The 27,470-nt window shown below is 39.3% G+C and overlaps 1 protein-coding gene across 3 annotated transcripts; it reads left to right on the forward strand.

The window, feature by feature from the left end:
* Window positions 1-863: 863 nt before the first annotated feature.
* Window positions 864-27,470, forward strand: nfatc2a (nuclear factor of activated T cells 2a). 3 transcript variants are annotated; one of them, XM_044120567.1, is made up of 10 exons: window positions 864-1,190; window positions 4,751-5,663; window positions 5,743-5,911; window positions 9,149-9,351; window positions 9,436-9,608; window positions 11,246-11,386; window positions 14,775-14,830; window positions 15,029-15,161; window positions 15,241-15,954; window positions 24,939-27,458. In XM_044120567.1, exons 1-10 carry the CDS (start codon window positions 1,133-1,135, stop codon window positions 24,992-24,994), a joined length of 2,616 nt encoding a protein of 871 aa, XP_043976502.1. In that variant the 5' UTR covers window positions 864-1,132; the 3' UTR covers window positions 24,995-27,458. The 3 variants fall into 3 exon arrangements, with proteins under 3 accessions (XP_043976502.1, XP_043976493.1, XP_043976486.1); XM_044120558.1 differs by lacking the exon at window positions 864-1,190 and adding an exon at window positions 3,204-3,696 and having other exon boundaries at window positions 15,241-15,948; window positions 24,939-27,470; XM_044120551.1 differs by lacking the exon at window positions 864-1,190 and adding an exon at window positions 3,234-3,696.

The raw sequence follows: 27,470 nt of genomic DNA on the forward strand, positions 1-27,470 counted from the left end.
TGATTTATGAAAAAAAAAATTTATTTTGGGGTATCAAAGTAAAAGGGGTCTGAAAACAATGTACACAATATTGCAGAATTGTATGTGTAAATGTGTAATATTCCTTTAATTTCAGAATAATGTGTTGTTCTGGATTCTATGTACCTGATTAGGTGGAAAATGAAAAGAAATGTTACTTTAGGTGTGTTTGTTTGCAGCACTAAGGCAGCTACATTTCTTGTCAAATCCGGCAAAACCTCCAATTCAATCGGAAATGCCTTCATTCCCATTGAAAGTCGCATTATACAACATTTTTTATGTGTCCTCTTCCTGGCTGGGGTCAGGTCTTGTTCAGGTTTTATTCCAGTCCAGTATTAAGATGATTTCCAACACGGTCATGGAAAAAAACATAAGTTTTTCCTTGAATGGAAACAATCCAAAGCTTGTTGGTCAGGCTTTACTTTTATTCAACATTTCAGTTCTGTTTGGACTTTTACATTCACAAAGGAAAAAAAGGAAGGAAAAGAACTCCTAAAACTTTGTGATGATTTTATATCGTACGTTCCGTAATCAAACTTCTTTTTTATTCTCTTTCCTTCAGTGTCCTCCTAACAGTAATTTCTTCATCTCCTACAATGAAGTTCTTGTGTGCTACTGTCTGAGAGAAGCCACAGAAATGCCTTGGCGCGGGAGCAGGAGACGTCATGGATTCCTGAGTGTGGGGCTTTGCAGGAAAGCCCTGAGTCTCGGACATGGACCGGCTCCAGGTTTCCATGGCAAACGCGCACAAACAGGAGGAAACACTGAGGGAATCCCGTTATTTTACAGCATGGGAGCATTATAAACACCCAGAGCGAGGAAGGAAGCCGCTCTCGATGCTTAAGTAATCCTCACAGAGCTCGAGGAAAGGGGGGACCTCAGAGCAGAACCGCTACTGAAGCCGAAGCGGACGCACGCTCTTTAATTCTGAAAGGGAGTTTTGCGCCGCTTTAAGATTTTTAAACAATAAACAAAGATTTTTCTTTCTCTCCTCGCAACATCTAGCCGAAGAACCTCTTCTGTGCTATGCTTTTTCAAGGAGAGTAATTTTTACTGCTTATATATACTTTTTTTTTTTTTTAGTATTGTTCCCTTTTTCCGCTTTCTTCTCCAGATGTTTAGAGAGAATTGGAGGCTGGCGCAGTACCACATGATGAGGTCCATGGATCAAGGTACTGCTGAAGTGTTGTGATTATCTGGTAATCAATCAATTTGATTTTTTTTTTATTGTAAATGCAGCTTAGCATGACTGAAGTGATGAACTGGAACTTGTTTTGTATGAACATTTTATGGCTTAAAGACAGATTTTCTGCTTTTAACTAACTTTGGAGATAAATTTCGTTTTTAATTGTGCTTGTATTTGCACAAAATGCTTCAAAATAAACCAACATCAATATAAATGAGAATATTAAATATGAGTATATTCATAGATATGAGTTATTGCTGACAGAGCACATACCTCTGCAGCCATGAGTGTTAGGGGTGTAGCTGCGCGTTGTTGCGTCGTGCGTAAATCCGGGGATACCCCGAGGAGAACCCGAGATTCTCCTTTGTCAACAAGGATCGTCTGACTAAGAAATCCAATCCAGACGCAGACATTAATGTTTGGAAAAGTTATGAAACTGAAAAGTTTTAAGGTTACGACTATATTTGTGGGTTGTAATACCCTTACAGATGCCTTTTTAGTTTTGCAACAGATGAATGACACGCGATAAGCTCCGCTGATAGCCGCTGCAACGCGTCAGACACCCGGGGGCAGCACCAGGCCGAGCGTCGAAAGGCGCAGATCGCTCCTCTGGTGACCAGAGGTGTTAATTCGTTTCCTGGTGTTCTGTGTCGAGCAGAGTTCAATCGTTCAACCTTTTGCCCACCAGCCTGAATCTGCCGTCAAAGTCCTTGCGCATCTAGACGATGTTTTATAACTGCAAAGGGATGGTGCATTCAAGTACACCTTGCACATAATCAATTTAAGAAGAGCTCTTAAATGGTTTGATCGACTTTTATTACCAAATCTCAACAAGGTCTCAATCAAGCTTTTTAATATTCTTGATCATTTTCAGGCAGTTTTAATGCTGTAGATTGGCTTAATTAAATAAAATCTGAAACATCAATCAGTTCTATGATTTAAAAAAAAAAATCTTTTTAAAAATTGCTTTTTTACTGTAAAAGTAAAATATAAAAATTTAATCAGAGTTATCAGAAAACTCCCATTTAAGAAATCCTATATAAATATTAAATGAAAGCACATATAAATTGAGCAAGCCAATATTTTTGTTGCATTTCTTTTTACTATGAAGATTTATGTGGTTCTATTTTGGCACAGTTACCATGTCAACAAAGCTTAAATTTTATTTAGGATGAAAAAATATCACAACATAAGAAGTAAATCAGCAGATCGCATTATATTTTCAGTAATATTCAGTGTTTATGTTTCAGGCACAAGGTGTCCATTCTAAATCAATAAAGCAACACTAATGGCAACAATAGTTGTCCATGCTCAGTTCTTTGTTTTAAAATTTTGCTTAAAGCGCTGTAGATTACAAACATGTTAAGAGTTATTATGCAGTATTTCAAGTGTAACTGATTTTAAACAGTGACCTGAATAGACAGTATAATCGCTGTTTTAGATATATTTGATCATTTAATAAAACCTAAAATCTCAAAGTGCTTCACATGAGAACCCATTGGTATGGGGAACCATTCTCTATGAATGCAGAAGCCCTCTGATAGAATACAATGAGCTCTCCAAGTCAATAAAATACAATTTACATGCACTCAAAAGCAAACAGGAAGTCATATGTCAAAACTTGTGGAAATTTAGTTGGAAGCCAGGCAGCAGCATTTGGATTAAAATGTAAAGTTTTACTTCAACAACATGTGAGAAGTCCATTGTGATAACCCAATAGTGGAGAAAAACAAAAGTATGAATAATTATTTCCAGCTTCCTGCTTGTAGAGCTTAGTTTGGTAATATTTTTCAAGGTTATAGTAAGATTAGAGCAAGATATATATCACATATTATAGCTAAGAGTGTTACGTAAGATGTGCTGAATACCATTCAATTAATTTTTCTTATTTGAAATGATGTTTAATAATTTTAAGGCGTTTTAATGTAGAGTCCCCCAATGTTCGGCTTACTTTGAATGCACCATCTCTTTAAATATTACCGTAAATCACAGAATAGACGCGCATTTCGACGGGGAGGGGGAAGTCGGCGCGACACAACACCTGTTTGCACTTTTGCTCTTTGCTACTCGACGCATCTTCTGAGGCGGGGGTGGCGTGATAGGGGCCTCGGTGATGCACTGAAACTTAAAAAAAAAAAAACCTCACACTCTGTTGCTCAGTCAGTAAATAGACCCGCCTTCCTTCTGAAAATAACCGCGGAGAACTGAAACAGGAAACTTGTGCGCTGCTTCACCTTTTTCCAGCTCACCCGATGCGGGATTTGACGCTCAAACACCAAATTGGCATCGGCCGCGCACATCCCTAGCTCTGCTCCCGGAGGAGTCGGTAGATAATTTAAAAGAAATATAAATCAGACAAATGACCACCTTCTACGACGAAAGAGATCTGGAGGAAGACCTCAGTCGAGCCAATTGCCCTGATGAGGATTTGCAGTTTGAGTACTTGTTTGAATATGAACCGCCTTGCAGTGACTTTTCAGGAGGAGATCAAGGTTTGTCCGATGGTTTTTGTTGACCTGAACTGACCTCAGCTTTTTCTGGGGTTGTTTTGCTTGTGACTGATTATCATATGGCCTGTAAAGAATGTTCATTAAAATATAAAAATAGACCAGGAAGCAAATTTGACACGCTTGTTGTTGATGTGGGGTCAGATAAGAAGCCATGTGAGAGAAAATACCAGAAAGTTCTCGTGCTTTCAGCTGATAAGTACACATACATGTATTCAGTTTTTTTGCTTAGTTGGAGAGGAGGAAATATTGTATTTTTTGGTTTTTCAGAAAAATAGTCTGTTTTGGAAAATATATAATATTTGGAAAGCATGTATTACATCTTCCTCACTGCTCTCTTTTTTCTCCATCACTATAATCCTCCCATCCTGACATTTAGCATCTTATTCACAAAGATTAAGTATCAGCTGGCCAAATTTACTATTAGCAAGCAGAGTCTGAATGCACACATTAAATTTATTAGTTACTATGGATGGCATAAGGCAGGCAAGCTATTACTCATTAAGGCAGCAACTAACATTCTCTTAGGAACCGATTCATTATTAGATAAAAAAATGGGCACAACTGCAGATTTTTCATTTAATCACTTAAGCTTATTTCGTACAATATTAGTAAAAATACAACAAAACAAATATTTCAATTCCTTAATAAGAAAGTAAACATTTTATATTCTAAACGGCAATAACTCAGCATGCCTTTAGTGTTTGCTTGATCATTCGAGATTAGTTGAAGCTTAAACTATGCCACTTGCATTTTGCATTTATCTTATCTGCATAATGTATAGATTTTTTTATACTTTTATATAATTTTTGGATTAATTACTGCTCTGAGCTTGTTGTTCTTTGAGCAATTGACCTTTTATTGAGTCTGTAATATGATTAGTTGACAATGTCAAGAATTGATTCACCACCATAAATTGTTTCAACCCTATTGCATATTTTAATACTGCAGTTAAGATTAAAAGTTAATAAATTGTACAGCTCTCATCCGATATTTGTTTCTGCTTGTTCTTAATATCTTGTGATCCTTTTTTCTCCAGATGACCCTGGCCTTGCCACTCACAAGGTCCTCAGTCCTGAATCTGAGCAGGTTTTCCCTTTGGATGAGCACTACAGGATCAAGTCCTGCAACTCTCCTTACTCCAACCTCAACCCCGAAGTTCTCTCAGGGTACGAAAACCAGGAGGCCAGAAACTACCTGGACAACACCCGGCCCCCAGGTCTGGCCCTGAGCCCCCGGATCGAGATCACCCCATCCCGAGAGCACTACAGTCATGGCCGGGACTCGCTGCCGAACCAGCACCTGAACCTCAGCCCCAGACCCACCCTCACTGTGCCCGGCCATGAGAGCCTCGCCTACCGTGAGCCCCAGTGCCTGAGTCCTGCCAGCAGCAACTCCTCCACCAGCTGGCACTCTGAGAGCTACTCTCCCTGGGCGTCCCCCTGTGTTTCACCCAGTAGCGGCCCAAATCCAGCAGATCTTTGCCCCCGCATGCAGAACATCCACACCGGTTCACCGCGCACCTCCCCGGGCACCTCCCCTCACACCAGCCTCGGAGAAGACGGCGGCCTGGGAGCACGCTCGCCCTCGCCCCGACCGCGCTCCACCTCCCCGCAGGGCAAACGCACCTACGAAATGTACCGGAATCCGGGGCTGATACCTGGGCAGCGGTCCCGCAGTCCGTCCCCGCACAGCGGCCAGGAGAACCCCAACATGGGAGCTCATTTCACACACGCCGGCCTTGTTGAGGGCGTGAATGGATTTGGCAGCAGTCAGCCAGGCATGGTGCCCACCAAAATAGTCAAGACCTCCAACCAACTTTATGCTTTAATCCCAGAGAATCATGGAGACGGGAACTACTGTGATCAGGACATTAAAACCAAACCTGCTGCAGAGCCTTTCTATGTCATCCCATCAATCTGGCCCAAGCCGCTGGTTCCCAATCTCTGCAGGTAAGTTGGTGAAAAACCAGGAACCTTTGGAGCTCATGTCTTTCAACATGAATAACTAATCATCCTTGTCCATTTGCAGCCTCCCATTGGCTACAGCCCCGCCACTGGAGTGGCCTCTTCCCAGTCGCACAGACCAGTATGAGCTCCACATTGAGGTGCAGCCCAAGCCGCACCACAGGGCTCACTATGAGACAGAGGGAAGCAGGGGCGCAGTTAAAGCCCCCACAGGAGGACATCCTGTGGTGCAGGTATGTCCCAAAGCTTGAGTACATCAATACAACTCCGTTAAGCAGAAAATATTCAGAGTGAAAGTGTTTGTTTTATTTTTATTTTGCTTTATGTAGTGCTCTTATTTGAAGTAAAAGGACAATTATTTTTTAGATTTTTATTTCAGATTCAACCTGTAATTTAAAAATCAAACAGTTCTTTGAGCAAAGCCTTATCATGGAGACCAGAGAACACATCAGACTACCATTTGGCCCTCAATGCATCTTGGGATAGGGTGGGCAACAAAGGACACACCAGACCCGACCTTCAGGTCTCTGTGTTTGTGGAGGGCCCTTCAAATTTGGAAAGCCATCCTCGCCCTGGTGTAACGAGTCTTAAATGCAACCGGGATGCAGCCCCTGAATTTGTACACAACCATGGCAACCTAAACTGGCAGCTTGGACAAGGAGAGCATTTATCGGGGAAGAAACCAAGAGACTCAAGGTCTCTCTGGAAGAGCTGCTGAGGTCCATCCCAGGGGGAAGATTTTGTTGACTTTACCTTCAATAGTCATGCACTCCACAAGGTTGGCCACCATGCAAGAGTCACAAGATTGTTGAATTGTTGAAAGAAAGCCTTAAAAGTTTCTGTTCCCTGTAGTTTACCATTAGTAGAGGATATAGCAAACATGTGGAAGAAGGTGTTCTGTTCCGTTGTGAGTAAAATTAAATTTAACAACTTGAGCAGGAAAATTACCAGTGCACGTCACCTTGAACACATGGGCCCCAACATTAAACATGGTGGCACTATTATGCTGTGATGATGCCTGTATTCATCAGGGAAGAGTTCAAAGGAGGTTCACCTTCCAGAAGGATAATTATCCCTAAACCTACAGTCAGAGCTTAAATGCAATACCTAGATCAAAGCTTATTTATGTGTTAAATTGGCCTAGTCAAAGACCAGACCAGAAGTCTTATTGTTTACAGTTAGTTTTTATTCAGTCTGACTAAGCCGGAGCTATTTTAAATGAAGAGCAGGCAAAGGTTTCAGTCTGTAAATGTTGAAAGCTGGTAGAGACATAAACTGTAAAAGATGTGCTGCTTATCACAGCTGGAGGATTCTACCCAGTGTCGGGTCAGGAGGGCTGGGTATAAATGCAAAAAAAATTCAATGTTTCCCTCCACTTTGCTGCCATGTGTTATTCCTTGGTCTAAAATCTAAAAGAATTAACTGAAGTTTGTTTCTAACTTGCCAAATTGTGAACAAATTTAAAGGAGTTTAATCTTTTTTTCAACTTGCACAACTCTTTAGTTCAGTGTGTTTTTACTTCCTACTTCATGATGTTGTGTGTGTTTGTGTTTATTGACCTATATGAGCAATGTGCGACTCAGGCAGCGTTGCTGTGACAACTCGTTATGCATCAGTGTTGCCCAGCTGTATGAAAACACAAGATGCCATTTCTCACTTCCTTAAACAAATCATAGATGGACACTCTAACCTCAGATACACAGGATGACACATAGTAACCAACTCAGGACAACCCTCACGACTGAACCAAGAGTCTGTGTTTCTCACTGACCTGAATTCTGCTTTTTTTTCTGCTTTCCGGCCTAAAATAGCTGTCTGTGTTGCATCCTCGTCTCAGGGTTTTAACCACACACACACACACAGATCTGTGTTTATGTAGTTCTGAGTTCCTCTTCCACACTGTTTCATTTACTGTGCAGCTCTTGTATTAGGAAGCAAAGTTGAGGTACTGGAAAGCTGTCAAGGCATGAGAAAATAAAAAAAGAAGAAAAATACAGAAACAGTTCCTGTCGTTAGGGTAATTGCAGTTCAAGAGGAAAGAAAAAGTTTGCTTAATGTCGGTCACGGTCCTAATGCTGAAGGAAAACACAAATTGGTTGTGGCACAGTTTCAGCCGGCCGTAGTGGCCATAAATAGCTTCAGCTTCCTTCTTCTTTGCGTTTCTGTGGCAACTTTTCTATACTGTTTTGCTCCTTTTCCATTTTCTGCCCAGTCCCTGAAGAACTCGCCTGAGGTCAGAGCTGCCAGGTTTGCCAGGACAGCCGGACCTGACTATCCGTGCCCGCACACTTTGCCTAAACTTTCCTTTACCTCTCTTCCACTCCTTCTGCTGCCTTTTTCTCTGAGCAGTCCACTTTACTTTTCCTCCACTCACTCACTGCTGTGACTCTACTCCTGCCGCTGCCATGCCAACCGGCCGACTCCTCACGCCGTCCTTGGTGTTTGCAGTTCACTCCTGCACGCCGTGTTGTGTGTCCACCTGGAGATGGAGGGAATGCGCACTTTCACGTTGCCATAGTTTCTGCAGACACTGAACCCCTCTTTGAAGTTTCATGGTTACAACCACCAAAGCAAATGGTAGTTTGGAGAGATTGTTTCTAAAATTAAGAGAACTTGAAATAAAACTTTTCTTTTTGGTTTGATGAAATTTTCTTGTAAGGCAGCTTTGCTCCAACATGTAGAATCTAGTTCACTCATTCATTCTGCAGCAAGGGTCATGCTCTATGCAGTTTGCACAAAAACAGCATTCTGATGCAAGTTCACACTTTGTGGTTTTTGCAGGTTTCCTCAGAAAATACTCATGTTAAAAGTAGCATCTTTGTCAGTACATTGTTCTCTACTTTACCAAGTCTGCAACTTAGGCATGGTTATGATAATGTTTATGATCTTGTTACATCTGCCATCCAGTGTAAATAACTTAAATGTAAGATTGGAGTCAAAGTACACATGCAAGTGTAATTTCTCGCTATTCTTAAATTTTAATAAGCATCGCAACATGAATAATTTAGGTAAAAGAACAGGTAGTGATCAGGTACAGATTAAATGCATTGATTAACAAATCCCTAATTAGAGGCAAAAGCATGAATTATAGCAGCCTAACACAATGCAATAACATCAGATCAGTTTAAAAGGGTTGTAAGCAGTCACCTCATACCAAATACCAAGCATGGTGGTCGATGGATGGTGGTTTGAGCTTGTTTTTCAGTGACAGGACTTCAAAGTCTCATTATCCAGTAAATTGTGAGGCCATCTGGCAGCTGCAGTTAGATGCAAAATTGGCCATCAAGAAGTCACTAATATCAAACATGACAACAGATCTGCTTCTCTTTATTGATAAAGGCTTGCTATCTCATCATAAGAGGGAAAGGAACAATTAAGCCCAGATGTTTTCCTGTTACTGTTAAGTTTCATCAGTTAACAGAAGAAGGGGCAATGGTTCATTGCTGACTGTGTGTGTTTTGTGTCTGTAGTTGCACGGCTACAGAGGCAAAGATCCAGTTGGCCTCCAGATTTTTATTGGTACCGCAGATGATCGCATCCTGAAGCCTCACGCCTTTTATCAAGTTCACCGGATCACCGGCAAGACGGTCACCACCAACAGCTATGAGAGGATCATCAACGGCACCAAAGTCTTGGAGATCCCATTGGAGCCAAAGAACAACATGAAAGCCATGTGAGATGAACCCAACAATATCAGTGTAAAAATGCCTCCCCCAGGTCTGCTCACAATGCCGTTGTTTCATTTTTCCTCCCACAGAATCGACTGCGCTGGCATCCTGAAGCTCAGGAACGCCGACATCGAGCTGAGGAAAGGCGAGACGGATGTTGGTCGGAAAAACACCCGGGTCCGACTTGTGTTTCGCGTGCACATATTTCAGCCTGGAGGTCAGGACGTCTGTCTGCAAGTGGCCTCGCATCCCATCGAGTGTTGTAAGTTATCAATAAATGTATTATTTATACTTTTTATGGGTTTTCTGCTGGTTATTAAAGCCTGCCCAGTGAGGTATAGCTAAAACTTAAAGTAAACCTCATCACCGACATTCAGATGAAGTTGGATTGGGGCTGATAGCCCAGAATCCTGAGAGTAAAACGCCTCTTTATGCAACCAGGGCTGCCTTCCATCTGCAGGTACCTGTTTGTATTTACTCAGTTCTGAAGTCTGTGTTTGAGTACATTAATGCATGTGTACACAGAGTTATTAAGGTGCTGGATGTAATCTCAACTCAAACAAAAGGTCCCCTTATCCACCTTTGATCAACAACTTGTCAGGTGTGATGAATTGCCTGCGATATGCTTCTGTTGCTGACAAAAGTCATGACTCAAAAATTTCTTTGCACTGCTTGCGTCTCATTTTGTAGAACAATTGTTACAATACTGTGTTTGCTGCAAAACATATGAGGAGTGATGGAGCTGCATGAGTCTCTTCTTTAGTCAACTTCAGACCACCTTCTTCTTTGTACCTTTTTTCACTGAGATTGCTTGTAGCTTCTCTGCAGATTTTGTTTATTTGCTAAATAATGTGAGGAAAATCCTACTACAGCCACTGAATATTTTTATATCAGATTAATCAAGTACTCTGTAAGAGATAGTGACATAAACAAAATGCACTACTTATGAGTATTAGCTTGGGGAACGGGCCTTTTCAACTTTTAAGATTTGTTTTTCATTTAAGCTGAACATAATATTTTTACATTAACTGTAGAAATTGTTTTAAGAGGATTTATTTTATTCTCACTGAACAACAAGACTGTGTCAGAAGTTAAATATAAAGAATATATAGTTTCTAAACTAGAACCTAAGCTAGCCCTAACTAAGCTAACTTAAAAACTACTAACTTATCAGACTTACAAACAAAATGCACTTCTGCAGATTTTTGCTTATGTTTTTTTTTTAAAGATTTTTATTTTTTTCATTTGAGTTGTACAAACTATTTGTGACATTAATTGCACAAATACTGCTAAAAGAATGTATTTTTCCTCACTGGGTAACCATGACTGTTAGAGGTTCAATATAAAGAATATAAAGTTAGGCAAGTGTTTTTGTGCAGCGTCTTTAGACTTTTTAAAAAGACTTTCTGTAGCCCCTTCCCATAAAACAGCTTAACATCTAAACTGTTCACATCTAAGCTGTAGTGACTCCACAAGTTGTGATTTGACTCATTTAAATTGCCAGCAGTAAGATGGCTTTGATTATTGAATGACTCAGCAGAATCTCTTTATTGTAAAGCCCCACCATTTCTGGGTAAATCTGTAGTTGTCCCCTCGTTAGAAACCAGCATTGAACATGTTAAAATACAGCCATTCAGATCACTAAAGAAAGAGTATTTTAATCAGTAGTTGATGCTTAGATTAGTTTATAGTACACTGCATATTAGTGTGGTCAAAATTAATAAAATAAAAATGCTTTCTTCAGATGTGCTCTCATGTTTGATCTGTCCACAGACATGAATGATATTTAATATGCAATCATATAAATCAGGGAAGCAAAGAAAATCCTCCCACTGGAGAAAGTGACTGTAGTGGAAAGGCAGTAAAAGTTCCACACCACCCCTCTGTGTGTCCCTGCAGCTCAGCGTTCTGCACACGAGCTTCCCATGGTGGAGAAGCAGGATATGGACAGCTGCTCCGTCCTGGGCGGCCAGCAGATGATCCTGACTGGGCAGAACTTCAGCTCCGACTCAAAGGTCATCTTTCTGGAGAAGAGTCACAGTGAGTGTCCGAGAACACCAGCTCCGTGGCGGAGTCTGTAAAATCTTTACAGCCCTTCTCTGTGCTAGTTACACAACGTTGTGTCACAGTAACGCCGCAACCAGCAAGCATAATTAACGAGTCATTGTGTTTGTGCAATAAGTTCCTCGCTGTTGCATTTCTTTTCATACCCGTCGTTGTGTAAAGAATAGCATCAGTTATTTGCATGTTCATGAAGATTACGCTGCAGCCTCATTTCCTATTACCCTTCAATGACTTCCATGATATTTTATCTCTCAAAGGGGCCTTTTGTTGCACGGTTCATGATTCTGTGTAATGTAAAACCCGCCATGCACATTTCTGATAAAAAGGATTTCAGTTGGTTTTTATGAGCAAGGAGGATCAGTTGTAATGTCATTGTTCCCTTTACTCTAACAAGCAGCAGCATATGGTTTGAACTTTGTTTAGAATTTGGTTTCCTTGTTTCTGCTTGCATTGCTCTGGGCTGTATCTCTATTTAGCACAGTCTGTTTACCTCTAGGTGATTATAGAACAATTTGCAGGTCTGAACAGGAGTTTACATACTGTATGTTGATCATTGTTTGATTGTCAAATTAAAGTTGGTAGTGTTTTTACAATATATTTGACATGTTCTTGTTTAAAAGCACATAATTTTCTATGGTTTTAGTTGTAAATCAAGTAAGAGTTTGATAAGCAGGTTTAAATTGATGGATTTATTCCAGACTCTCTCAAACCTAAATCCTACCCAAGCAAGTTGTACTTTGGTTGTCAACTTTTTGTACCCATAATCAAGCTTTTGAAAGAGTCCTGGCTCGAAAGCTATGAATAAGCAGAACTCATAGTTTATTGAAATTATGTTGTCAAGTGATGTAATTCCATATAGCTTCCAAGGAAACAATTTCACCCAGAAAGAAATCCAAGAAACATCTTCCAACCAAAAGCTCCTCCACTGGAAATCAATTGGATGAATGACAAATAGGCTGACATGTTACGTGTACACATTCATTCATTTTGTTGACTATGCTTAATACATTTTTAATTTTTGCAACAAACCGAAATGACTTGAGAGGACTCTGACATCTAGTCAAAGTGATACCAGTAGCTTGTCAAAAGGCATGCAGTTTAGTTGCAACTTCTTACTGGAAAGTGAACCAAAATGTCAGGTGGGTGTATTCATAATTTGAGCCCGTTGTGTTTTATAGAATTAATCAATCGTGCAGTTTCTTGTTGTAAAACATTTTTGCAATTAGTTGCAGATTTTTTATTCATACCTAGAAAAAGTAGTCCTCAGTGAACACCCAAATTAATATGACATCCATCCTCATAATAAGTCTACGTATACTTCTGATTTTATTTTTTGATTATTTTAGTTTATCAGATTGCTGTGGCATGTTTTTATTATTTTTTTTGTCTGTTGGTTCTTTTACATTCAGTAACTTTTCAGCAAACCTTATGTCCTACTTACTGTTTTTCTCTTGTCTGGGAATCCCTTGTCCTATTTTGCAAGAATCCACAGAAATTGTGAGAGGAAATCAGAAGAGAAAGCTTACAGAGAGGGATTACCTTTGTTTTGGAGACTTTCTCTATGACACAAAGTTCTGAACAAGTCCAGCTGTGAAATCCTTCTGAATGAGTGACAGCTGCATCTGGCTGGAGCTCCCCTGACTCTTGTCTTTGGATGGAGAGAGCTTTATATGGGAAATAACTACATTCTGAGCCAAGCCAAAGCAACTCAGTCTCTTTCTCCAGGTCCGTCAGCCCTCCTCCCATCAGAGGTAATTGTTAGTGGAGGAGGGAAGGATCGGGGTCTCCCTTAGAGAAGAACTGCAACAGAACGTAAACAATTCCCAAAGCCAACAGAGCAGTAGGGTCATAACATTTTGCAGAAGAAATGGAGAAAGTTTCTCATAATAAAAAAAAAAGACCAAGACAAAAAAGTTGGCAGTGTGTGTGGAATCCCCCTCTCTTGCTGACTCATTTAATCCATGTGTTTTCAATCTGTAGCTTGAGGGTTTCCCACCTAAACCTGCAACACTTCTGTGTGTTTGCACTCAAATGCACCACTTGTTTTATAGATTAAATCTCCTGTGTAAAATCAACTGTTACTACATTAAAGCCTGCTAGCAAAATTTTTCTTTTTTGCTAGCTCACGTTGGCAGCAAACAAACACATCTTCTTTAGTCATATTGCTGAATGAGTGTGTTTCAGATTACCTACAAATTCTGCTTCTAAGTGTTCTGGTTGGTGGGACAGGAAGTGGTTTCATCTATATTTTATCTACAAGCACAAGCTGCATCTTCAAGCGAACGTTTAACCAAAACAATATGCAGGTTTTAATGGAGGATTTTATTTATTAAGGGAAAAGAAAAAGCTTTCCAAACCAACTTGGTCCTCTGTGGAAAAAGTAATTGTCCCATAAACTTAAAAACTGGTTGTCCCACCCCTGCAAGCAGCAACTACCATCAAATCTTTACAAAAAACTGGCAATTAGTCTCACTATGGAGCCATTTTGGCCAATTTTTCTCTGCAGAATAGTTTTAATTTGACCACATCAAGGGGGTTTTCCAGCGTCAATGATTTTTTGATCTTTTTGAGATGTTTGGAGGTGGATTTGCTGGTGTGCTTTAGATCCTTGTCCAGCTGTACAAGATTGAGCTTCAGGTCACAAACTGATGGCCAGGCTCTTCCTTCCCAAACTATCGCCACCATTTTTGATTCCTGGAATGACTTTCTTATAGTTTTATGGAAGACATAAATTCTTCTTTAATCTCAACAGTCCACAGACTGCCATTTAGATCATCTAGATTATTTTTGGGAAATGTGTTTCTTCTTAGTGGTTTTTACTTCAGACCTCCCACAAGGACGTTATTGTCGCATCACGTTTAATGTTAATCATCTAACCTGAGTTTAGATGTCGTTTGGATTATTTTATTACCTCACCTAGTTAATTTGGCAAACCAACCAACCCAGGGGAGGAACACCACTGTTATATATTTTGTTAATTTGTTGGTAATTCACTGTGGTCCACTGGACTCCCCAAGGGGTGGAAAGAACTTTGTAATCATTTCCAGACTGAAAAATGTCAATGGAATTGTCTTGAATTTTCATAGATTAGGGCATAAAGTGTTTTCAAAAATGTGTCATTTAATGACATAACAAGAAGGGGAAGCCCTTTTTTTCATATGTGGCCATATTAGTTTTGATATCTTTGTCAAACTGATTTTTTTTGTATTTATTTGGTTATTTGTGACTTATGTGTAATATTAATTTGATCTGGAACAATTAAAAGTGATCAAAGAAGCAAATGTATTTTTTTCCCACCACTGTAGAACCACTTTTCAGAAAACAAACCTCTCAAACTCTCTTTTTACTTTCTCTTCTGTCCCAGATGGTCAGCAACTCTGGGAAATGGAAGCAACAGTGGACAAAGACAAGAGCCAACCTGTACGTATCAAACATCTGTTAAATAAATAATTTCTCCGCCTATGGGACATTTTCTGTTGGAGCTCAGCTTAAATATGCTTGGCATTTAAAGGGATAGTGCACAATTTATGAACCATCTGGATTTATGCTAAAGAAAGAGACTAATAGACTCGTCTACCGTTGATAAAACATTAACAGTATTTAAAAATTATTTTGCAGAGCATGCTGTTCGTGGAAGTGCCATCTTACCATGATACATCCATTTGCCAACCTGTCAAAGTGAACTTCTATGTTATTAATGGCAAACGGAAGCGCAGTCAACCTCAGCATTTCACCTTCAACCCACTGACATGTAAGGATCTGGGGCTTTGGGGTCTTTTCTTGTTTTGAAGACATTTCTTTGTCTCATTTGTTTTTTCTTTATCTTTCAGCTCCTGCTATAAAGACAGAACCTCTAGATGACTATGAAGCACAAAATATGGGCTTTGGTATTCCTCAGATCTTGGGCTTATCGCCTCACTCCTACTACCACAACCCTCGCGGCATCCTTCACCCAGACAATGGCCTAATGTCCGGCATGGCTTCCTGTCAGCGTTTCAGCCCCAACCTTCCAAACCAAGACGCGCGTTTCCAGCAGCAAAGCCCGGCTATTGTCTACTCTCGAGGTGGGAAGAGCCTCAGTAGCAGCCCAGGCACGTGGCACGCCAGCGGGGTCATGCCTGACCCCCACCGGTCGGTGCTGGTCCACACAGGCTCACCAGCTCAGTCTGTAGGTCCCATCAGTTCAGGCCAGCACCCATCTATCATCCAGTTCTCCCCTACCAACCACCAGCTGCTCAGGGCTGGAGACGCGGAGACTCTCCCTCCTCCTCAGCCTGATAACCAGCAGATCCTTTTCTGCGATGACTACCCTCCGCAGGCTGGATCCCACTCACCTGGACACCCCCAAGCCCAGGCAGCGGTGACCCACCAGCAGCCATGTCCCACCGTCATCCAGCAGCAGCAGCAGCCGTTTGGGCAGAAGGAGCCCCAAAAGGTACGGGTGTCACCCGGGACACAGCCGATGGAGGTTACCGAAGACGAACAGAGGAGGGTGACAGTCAAGGAGGAGAACTTGGACCAGGCCTACCTAGATGATGGTGAGTGTAAGTTATTGCTTTTACGCTCCCTCTAGGGTTGCACATTACTGCCAGAAAAACAAAGTGTGTCATGTCTGTCGATATCATTAATTATTGATCAGTTTTTTGTTTTAAATATTTAAAATACTACCAACCTGGTGGCGTGATCTTTCTTGTTTCATCCAGTTTTCCATGCTGTTGTTTATTTTTAAGCAGTTATAAGACAAGGTGGCAAAACCTAAAACTCCCACTGCACCAGTTATGCAACAAATTGTTGCTAGGTAACCAAAGAGTGAGCGACTTAGTTGATGCCACCCACCTACCTTTGTTGGCTGTGAGAGGTTGAGCAACTTTAATCTGCCTACATCCCCCAGAATGCTGTGTGGCTCTGAATCAGAATTCAGTGAAATTATTGAAAATTTTATTGATATTGATTATAGATTGATTGTCCAGCCTTTTGCTCCCTGTGAGTGTTGTAATGAGTAGCTCAAGTGAAAATGATGCAAGCGGACAAAGTGTCTGAAAGAAATGGATGATAAGAACCAGAAGCAGCGACATGAGTTCTCTTAAGAACAATTCAAGGATATTTACAGTATCTGCGCCATCTGTCGCTCCAATCTCTGCTCCATAGTATCCTCTGAACAAAGCCAAAAAAAAACAACCTGTTAAATCAATCCATCCAAAGTGGAAATAATGGCGGGTTTGAGTCATATGTTTATACTTACGCTTGTCAACCCTGTTTCCCTCTGACTGAATTAATGTCTGGCCACATCCAGCAGCAGGCAGAAGGTGGAGCCTTTCCTGGTTTTGGTGTTAAAGGTTCATTATCTTTGAAAGTAAAGTGTCAGGCTCTGAAAAGCAGCACACCATCTACTTTATTGCTCAGTTGAGATGGAAAGTGTTTTAGTAGGAAGACATATCAATCTCAGTCAAAATGAGAAACCAAAGCAGATAGATCAGGGTAGGATTATAAAATACTTTAAACATTCAATTCAATGTCAAAGATACTTTATTAATCTAATAGGAAAATTAAATGTTGTAACTCAATTTTCCGTTAAAGAGTGGTTGTACGTTCTGATGGCTGTGGATAGGTAGCAGTCTGTGTTACATTGATTGTAAATAGGCATCTGACTGAAGACACTGGTTTTGCAAAACAGCCTCGTGAAAAGGATGCTTAGGGTTGTTGAAGCATGTTCTGCATGGTTACGTAAGAAGAACTGCAACTTGACGGAAGACTGGCAAGCCATGTAGGTTCTGTCATAAGTGAGCAGAAGGAAGTCCTCTGGAAAGATGCAAGAGGGGAAACACCAATGATAAATTAGTTGAAGAAGAATGATGGAATTATACTGAAGGAAATCAGTTGAAGGCTGCAAAAAACTCAAGTAGCCATTCAGAGCTACGATGGATGGTTTAGATCAAATCAAATTAAGCTCTAGGCCTAAATCTAATTTTTGGCAAGTCTTGAAAACTCCCCATTCATTACAAATCTTGCAATTTTGTAAAGAAATGTTTGTATGTAAATATATAAAACTGGCATAATAAAACACACTTTTTGTTTCTATGATGTATTAAATCAGGAAGTTGAGTCAATCACACTTTTTGAAACTATTTAACATCTTTGTCCCCCGTTGAAATTATATTTTTTTTGTTGTCCACAAATAATTCTAACATCTGCTGTTATTGATGTTTGTGGATGCTGAGTGCTAAAACATATTTAAGTAACACTTTTCGTTTTTGGTTGCCATCCTCCACTGATCACTCTGCTGGTTGCACCGGTTCGCCTGACACCAAAACACATCAGGTCAGGAAATTCTTTTACTTTTCTAGCCAAAGACTGAGCCATTGGGAGAAAAAAAGTGTCACTCTGCTGACCGCCTGGACATGTTGACACTGTTATGAAGTGAAAAACAACTTCCATGGCAACCATTGTCAAACAGTGGAACGTGCTGCCTGGGAGAACTGGGGAAAGCCTCTCTGTTTGTTATAGTTGGCCCGGATTTCTCCTTGGCCTTACGCCCCTCTGTCCTGTGGGGGAGCCCACCAGAGAATTAGCTTTTTTTCCGACCACAGGATTCTGCCAATCTGGCACAAGAAATTCTTATTTGCAGCTGCTGCCCTCTCAAAATCCAGGCCGTTCCCTGTAAGATAGCGGGGAGGGCGGAGGGTGGTTTGCAGTAAAAGGGAAGGAGCTGTGTGTATTTGTGTGTTTCAGTGGAAAAAATGAAACGGCATTAAAAAAAAAAAAAGAAAGAAAGCCAGCAGTGGAATTTGTATTTTTTGGATGGGGCTTGCAGGGCTTTCCTCCACAGTAAACAGCAACAGAACTGTGAGCCTGTGAATTAACAAGGAGTTGGAGAAACCGTAAAACTGGGTCTCCCATTTGATCTTTCCATCTAATTTTCCAAAGCCTCAATTCCTTCCGTTTGACTAAATTCATAAAACATTTACACCTGTCCTGGAGAACTCTGGAAAACTACTTCTTAAAACAGCAGCCATAATCAACAGGGCAAATAACTATTAAACACATCAATATACTCATAATCTTTGCACGAGTATATTGGTACCGATCACAGCAATATACTCATACAAAGATTAAGCTGTGTAGTTAAGTATGACACAGGGAAATAATTATTAAACACGCTTGCTGAAACATGTGTAATACTTTTTTTTATATTATTTTGAGTCATTCTTCAGATTTTTTGTTGCTTTCATATACTTGTAATGGGATTCAGTTGTGTGGGCCGGTCGTTGCAGCTGCTATATTTTCTTGCTCTGAAACCAGCTCAGAATTTCCTTGGCTCCATTTGGGATAATTGTCTTGTTAAAAAAACAAATCCCAGGACATTTCTCCAGTTCCAGTCTGTCAGAACCATGTGCTAAAACACCACGATGACCCTGGTCATGTATGCTGCTGTAGGGGGGTTGTAAGAATTTTTCTTCTGAAAAAATGATGAACCAAAACTATAAACCCAGTATTTCATGGGTTTATCATGGGGTCTGCTGTTAGCCTTAAAAATGTCTTTTCTTCAGGAGTGGAGTCTTGCGCAGTTAGCATGTAGAGCTAAAATGATGTACTCTCTTTTGCTCTTGGCCAACGCTTTTGATTAATCTTTTCACTTTTCTGTCAAAAACCTGGAGAGAAGAACCTGATTATGGTTATGATTATAGTTGCTCTGGATTTCCATATTATTGCCCAAATGAAATACTAAGATGTTTATGCATAGGTCAGTACCCACTGCCATAATTTTTTTTTGTCTTATATCAGTTTCTACTAATAGGGTTTAGATCTACATCCTACATGCACACTCATTTAATCTGTTTACATTTTATTTTGTTCAAGTGTTTCACTTTGTGACTTAAATATTGATTTTCTGACTAATTTGGTTTCATTTTGTGTGAATTTCATGTTAACAGGCCCATTAGAAATCTATTTACTGAAAATACTTGTCTTCCTTGCAGTAGGATGACAGTATATAGGTGCAGCCATCCAGATGGCTGCACCTTATCTGTCAGTGCTGCTTTAATGAGAAAGATAAGAGGGACTTCCCAATATCAAAAACAATAATCAGAAAAATCCCCTTCTGTTTGGCCAGAAGGTATCAAGGTTTGATCCTAGAACCATCAAAGACGTTTTCACCAAAGTGAAATTGTCAACATTGCTCATCAAGACAAGTGTCACAGCCTTTAGTCATTTTAGAAAGAGAAAAAAAAAGACAGCAGAGATGCCACATCCTGGTACCGTCACAATAGTGTGGTCGAAAAACTGTCACTTCTCCTTTGAGCCTGATTGTGATTCTTAAGTGTTAAAAAGTTTGGTTTTTCGTTCTGAACCTGTTTCTCCCCACGTCTCCCACTCAGGGGGTGTTTTACCTGCAGCCCCCGCGTCGGTTCCCATGCCTTCAGCTGCTTCTCAGAACAGACCACATGGTTAGCAGCATTTGTTACAATTGGTTGCCAAAATAAAACATTTAGAAGCCTGACTTCCCTTTACATTATTAATTCAAGGATGTCTGGCATTGACAAGAAAAAAATGGGATAATTGACAGGTTGCCAAGGCTGGGAGTGACAGGGGTTTAGTGGGTGTGGAATAAAGCCAGGAGGCGGTGGAGCAGGTGAAATCGTTCCAGCAAGTGGAGATCAGGGCAGAAAGATAAAGCACACAGCAACAGTCCGGCAGGCCGACATTAGTCTCACCTCACTTCCGTCCCATTTGGACGGTTTTCTCAGCTACATATCACAGTCGGACTTAGATTGGTGACAATCCCACCCACCGGTGCACACATGCTTTCAGGCACACTGTGAATTAGTTCTCATAGCTTTTCTTCTTGCTGTGAAAAGTTCATTTCTTCTAAGACTTTGCTATTGATATTGCAGCTGGGCTAGCTGTTGATTCTGTGGAGGAAAATGGCAAAATTGTTGGATTTCATCCAGTTTTGTTCCGTTTGGTTTTGATCTTGCTGCAAAATTATAACCTCAAATTAAAGAAGTAAGAATGTAGCAGTTAAAACAAGAAAATTTATTACATTTTCCACTTTAACAGAGCTCCTTCAGTGCTGCTGCGTCCTAGATGCACAACGTTTCCGCTATCACAGATCCTTCTTCCCAGTAGCTGTAAAGTTTTATAACCATGAGTTCTAGTGACTCTGCTGTTATTTGCATGTCCATCTTCTTGTAAATAGTCTGTTATCCACATATATACATGCACATTTTTCTTTTCTAAATGAACCTGCTCAATACTTCTAATCTGAGCATGTAATTTTTAATAACTGCACAGTATAATTTGTCTGATGTTGTAAATGCGTCCTTACTGTACAGTCTTTTATTTTTATATATATTTTACCTTTTGTGTGAATATGCATGCTCCCCCTTCTTCAACACCTTAGTTTTGTGGGACGATAAAGAATATTTTCATTCTTCGGTTAAGATATTAAATATACTGTAACTCTTTATAGCTAAGATTATTTTAGATCTATTCCATCTAGTTTATTTATATGGTGCCAGTTTGGAACAAGTGTTCAACAAGACAGAAAGGTTGTTGAATGTCAGTTGATCACCTTGTGAGGTTTTATTTCTGATAGAAAATATTTCAAAAATAAAGAATCAAATTAAGTTGCTACTGCTGAGAGCTTAAGAAAAGTACGGCTTATCAGAGCTGATTAGTCTGAATACTGACCTAAAATCTCCTCTATTAATGAGTAACATGTTGTTATTTCTGAAGGAAATCTGAGGAAAATTAAAACTGTAAATTTATAAAATAAGCTTTTTCTGTGTTTCACATTTGCTTTCCTATGAAGCTACAATCTTGTTTAAACAGATCTATGTACAGACCATACAGTTGAAGGAACATAAACAGACAGCAGCAGCGTTCGGTTTAAACTCTGCCCTTTAGATGTCGACACCAGATTTGTGGTTTTACTGTCCTTTATCTCTACTTTTCTCTCCTTTAGTTTCAGCGCTCGGCCACCTTCACCACTGCCTCATGAAGCTTTCTCAGATTGATCCAGTCATACTTGACCTATAAATCTGCCACACATTCTAATAGCGCAGCATGTAGCTTGAAAACCTGCACACACACACACACACTCCAGCTTGTGCCAGGCAGTAGACAGCAACTGAGTCGGCTTCTGTCCAGGGTGTCCTTCTCTACCCAGCCTTGGTTTGTAAACAGCGCAGCTATTTGGTTCATAACCCAGGAGCCAGACACTCGCCTATTGAACAGAGCAGCATTCCCCCTGGCTTCCCTCAAATAGTCGGTCCGTGCCAACTGTTCATTAGGCCCAGTAAAGCCCCACTGTGTGCTGCCCGTCTGCAGCGGTCCTGTTGCTTCTCGAAGGCCCGCTTCACACTCAGGAAAAAAATCCTGTGGCCCGGCTGCGGAGATGAAAGTTCCTTTAAGGCATTGGGTGTCACAGGGAATTCCACCCTGCTCTAAAATAAACAGGGATGCTGATGTTGTGACGACAGCAGAGCGCCCAGTTTGGCTGTCACTACAGTCTCTGAGATTCTCGGATGCTGCTGGTGTTATAAAGTGAGCTCTGTGTTCGGTTTCCCATCTGCAAAAGATCAGCAAACCAAGGAGATGCTGAAGGACAGCAAGACTAATATTAGCCTGGTGAATGGAGCCTTCATTAGTTTTTTTTTAAAAGACGATTTTTGTTGTTATATTTTACTTCATACTTGAAGTTGTGCTTGTATTGAATACCTATAAGCAACCAGAGCAACATTTGTTTTGAAAGTTAAATATTATAATATTAAAGTCAAGCTAACAGTCATTCAGACCAGATCCTGGACTGTTCAAAGTATTTAAATCCCAAGTCTAAAAGACTTCAAACTCCACTCAGACATATTTGTTAACTGTTGTGATGGTACAATATGAGTAATAATCTGAAAAGATCGATATCTGTGCTACTATTGCTGTTTGACGAAATGTACTGCAGAAATGCTCCCAGTAGGAAACAGCCAATCAGAGCCAGGAGAAGTGTCTTAGCGCTCAGAACAACTAAATAGTGGTTTTATAAAAAGTTAAGACATTCAAAAAGTGAATTATTAAATGTGACCGGTTTAGAGTTTGATTGGCATTTCTAGCTGACAGTAGAGTGAAGTAGTTAGAGTCCACAAAGTTTGACCGTTTCATGTATTTTAATTGTGAAAAGAGGTTTAACAAAACAAATGTTTCAAAGTGTAAAAATGATAAATATCGCATTGCATAAAACACAACTACTGAATGAGCAGAATTTTGTAAAAGTTGGATGGTTCAACTTTTACAAACTATGGGGAAAGAGAAACATTAATTGTAGCATAAAGGACAAAATACTAGAAAATGAAAGTTTTAAGCAGTTTTATATGGCAGACGTTTCCTCTCCGATGGTCTGTGTTACGGTTGGGTTGATTCTAGCTGAAATCAACCCTATATATTTTTAAAATATGGATAAGAGGCTCTGTAGGGTTAGGTAGCTACTGGAAACAGCATTTTCTTTCCCAGAATAAAACTTGTTTCATGAAATGCAAATTTCACAGCATTCTCCTGCCACTGTGACAGATCAGTTTGCGTCAGTGTTAATAGTTGCACTCTTTGCCTCTTCAATATGGAAATCAGGACTTTAAATAGATCCCACACAAGCTAGTTCAATTCCTCTGCCTTGAAAAAAAATGAAAGCAGTGAGTGAAATGACTCAGTGTTGCACCCTTATAGCTTTGAATTTTAACAAAATGACTCATCTCTATCATAACCAAAATTTACATCAGATGAGAAAAATCAATGTTTTTCTATTGCACATGAGGCTAAAACTATACAACCTGTAAAAGAAGTGGAAGTTGTAACGTCAGTGTTGGCATTTCTGGCATTGCTTTTGAGCATAAAATTCCCATTTTAGAAACATTTTCAGCGGACATAGACTAACATCAACTGGTTAGAGAGACTTTTTTCAATCGTTTGTCAAAGTTTGTGAAACTGGATTTTAAATTATTTAATTTAATTATCTGATATATTTTGGGGGGCCGTAATAAACCAAACCCAAGTGTGTCCTTATGAGCATCTTGAGAGGCATTTGTTGATTAAAATAATCTGGTCCTTTAATGAACAAATTAAAAACAGCAGTGAATCTAAGTTGAGTAGTTTTGTTATTTTAACTACATAAGTGGAGTGATTATTTGATCAGAGCTTTTGCTAGTTTGTGTTTTGTACCAGAATAATATCAAATATAGATTAAAAAACTACTTCTTATGGATCTCTTCCTTAATACTTATTGAATTTGTATTACAGTCAAAAAGTGCATCGCAGCTGCATGCTGTTGAAATGGTGGGAAAAAAATCTGATTACATTTTTAGATCTATCAACCACAGCCAATCAAGAGAAAAACAATGCATTTTATGTATGTTTACATATTAAACCTTCATGAAATATATAAAATTAATATATCCCATATTTTCCTATGGACTTATATTGTTATGACATAAATCCAAAATCTGAATACAGGAATATATTGGTAGCTTACACAAACTATTCATACTGAAAATGTTCTATGCTTATATGTTAAATGCCGACAGGAGATGGCAATTATGTCTCTTATTTTGCAATATTGGTCATCTTTAAAGTTGCGAATTTATAAATTAGTATATCTTCAAACACATGAGGATGAAGATTTATTAAGTATATATAAGCTGTTCCTATTGCAAATGTTACATATATCCTGTTTCAGTATGGGAATTGCTGGTCTGCATTTTAACAATTCAGCTGCCGGTGTGCAAATGTTGCTCATCTCTATGGTTACAAAATCAGGATATGCGTTTATTATGGCTCCAGTTCCTGCCAAAAAGCCTTTTTGGCCCATTTTGAAATACTTGTATTACTCATCTGACCTAATGAGTTTTCCAAAGTAAACTGGGAGCATTGGCACCAGTCTCGCATATCTGAAAACACAGATGGCTTTGAAACGTCAGAGATCGGCACAGACGGCACGGGATGGCATGTGACGCATTGTTGGCATTCTTTGTTGCTCAATCCAGAACTACCTGAGCAGGCAAACTGTCTGAGGAAGGAAGAGTGGTGTGTTGCAGGTTGTTCCCCTTTCCTGTTCTCTTTCTTCTGTGGAAGACGTAGGTTAATTTTACCAACAAAAACACATGACAAAAAAATCCCCCTGAAATAAGAAAACCATGTAGTTGTTTGTTGGCATGTGCCCTATACAAGATCAGCCCGCCCCCACACACAATCACACCCACACACACACATGTCGTGGCCCTATTTTTAGAACTGCAACACTATAAAACTTTCCATTTCAACCCCCTTCCTCTTGTGTTGATGCATTTGTAATCGGCTGAGCAACAGCTGGTTGCCTCCAGAGGTTCCTCAACGTAAACGCAGCTTTTGTTTCGTCTGAACTGAACCGTCAGACTGGATTACTTGTCTGGCAGCATATTTCAAGGATGAAATAATTTTATGCTGTCCAAGGGGACTTGTTTTGAAGTCAATTACCTAAGATAACATTTTCCTGTCTTTATTTGCTTTGCAGTGAATGAAATCATCAGAAAGGATCTGACAGGGGTTCAGGCCAGAGGTCAGACATAGACAAGAGAGCGAAGCAGGAAGCGATGGCCTATTCCTCTTCCTGTGCTACCCACAGACAAACAGACACGCATCAATGCAATCATCTACTCTCCAGCAAGGTGGCACTCATCCCCCTACAGTCTGATCTTCTGGTCATTGTTTTCCTTTAAACATAGAGTCTGGAACATCAGCTCCTGGTTGCCGTGTTTGCTTTGGATGGTTTCCTGCAATAAACACTTTGTAAACAGAGGAGCTCATTTTACCAGTAACATCTGCCACCTATCCCCACGAGGGATTACTGAGAAAACACAGGGACATGCACCTTATTTTGATGAAAATCTTTACAAGTATAACCTCAGAAACCATCTAAAAAGAGAAACGAGTGGAATAAAGGGAATAATTCCTTAAACACGTCCGTAAAACAGCTTTATCCGCTCTGTTCCGGCAATAAACTCACACCTCTTGCCTTATGATAGCAAAGATCTGGTTTGTAGCATTCAGCTGTTTCACCAAAAATGTCTAACAGGTTATTGCGAAACCAAAGAATAAAGCACAAATCAATGTTCTCTTGCGACTTGTTATATTTTTCAGCCCAGCCTTACTTGCACAAGGTTTGTCTATAAGTTTCTTTCTGTTGCTTTTCCAAAGCGTTTATGCTCATCTCATTTTAAGTGCAGTTTTGTGCTGGAAGACAAACGCACACAGCCTTAAACAATCTGTAAATGAACCATGGTGACACTGCCTGTTATGCACTGTTTTCAAATAGAGAGGTTGATGTTATGGCTTCTTATATCATTTGAGTCATGAGAGTAAACTGAATATTTTATGCTTGTTTTGGAATAGTAATTGTTACAATAACTTGAAATAATGCAATATTACATATATCTCTGCACATATCAAGAGCCAAAAGTGCCACAATCCAACAAATAACTTTTAAACATTAATCTATGCAATCATTTAAATACAATTGCAATAACTACATTAAATAAATAAGTAAGCATTAATAATGGTTTTAATTTATGGTAAAATTCTATGTAATTATTCAGTATGTTTTTTTTACAAGTTTGCACCATTAATCCAGACAGCAGTTTTTTTGCCACTAGTCCTGCTAAATAAACTCATTTAGACAGGTTATAATTTTCTAAAAATATCTACAACAGAAAATATGTAAATTTTAATAATCACCTTTTCGTTATGCTGCCAGAAACATGTCATTACATCTATATTTTAAATATACTACTTGGTTCTTTGGCTAACGTGAGTCCAGCTAAGGGTTTCCACGACCCTGCAATAAATGATCTGATTGGATAACCTGGACAGCAACTCAGCTGCAGACCAATCATATTGTCTGTAGCAAAATCATTCTCTATGGCAACGCAAAACTGAAAACAATGAAACGTAAATAAAAACAAACAAATTCTATACGCTTTCTACTTGTAATTAAAATTGATTTAAATTATTTATACATTTAATAAGTATTTGTATTTATATATATATATGTTTATGTATACATTTTGCTGATTATATTTATTATTTATTTGGATTGTGGCATTTTTCAGTCCTTGATATTCACGTGCTCTATTCTGGTCTTGTAATTTTCTTTGTGAAATAAAATAAATTTGGGCATCTTTCTTTTTTTTTCACAGTAATCTCTGTGGTTTTGTCCACAGTCTAAAGACAAAAAAACTGTGTATATTGCTCTGTGTATTTGTTGCTTCTCTTTGCAGTTATAATCATTGTACTAAAAGCTGCCTATGCAAAGCTTCCTGCTTTCAAATGTAAAGAGTGTGCGTATTGTTATTATCATTATCTGTAAGCAACAGCATCATGTTAAGGGGGTAGTGCTGCAAGACTCAGTCGCACAGTAACAGTTTGTTTTTATGATATTTTATTTTTTGGAACATCATATTTTACTAAGTTACAACAGGAGAAAAGTGTGAGGTATGTTACTGTCACATGGAAAATGTCAGTACAATGAACACTCCAAGGTGAAATAGAAGACATTGTCTTTGATATGTTCCATATTGAAGGTCATCACAGTAGAATGTAATATTATTACATTTAAAATTTGATATTTAACATTTCTCATTGAGCCAGTGGAGCACAAATGTATTTGACTTTTAATGAATGTAATCTGTATTAAAGTTCCCCCCTTTTCTGTAAATAATAGATGCATTTTTATCAATGTGTCCAGAGCCTGAAACAGGAGCTATATGCTGTTTTTATATCATTTATCTATAATAGAGTTTAGTTATGATTTTGTTCTTAATTCCCTGAATTATCATCAATCCATCCAAAATAGTTTCTTTTGTTTTTATTATTTCACAGTATTGAAACTTTTACTAACTGATGGATTATTAATGCTGTACTATTTCATTTTTTTGTAGATGTCTTTATGTTTATGTTGAAGTGTGACTTTTCGTGTCTCTTCAAAAGCCTCTTCTTATGGTATTTTTGTATTATTAAAAGAAGCAATAAATAATAACTCATACATGCT

The sequence above is a fragment of the Gambusia affinis genome, linkage group LG01 (assembly GCF_019740435.1).
Source record: "Gambusia affinis linkage group LG01, SWU_Gaff_1.0, whole genome shotgun sequence".
NCBI classification, from domain to species: Eukaryota; Metazoa; Chordata; class Actinopteri; order Cyprinodontiformes; family Poeciliidae; genus Gambusia; species Gambusia affinis.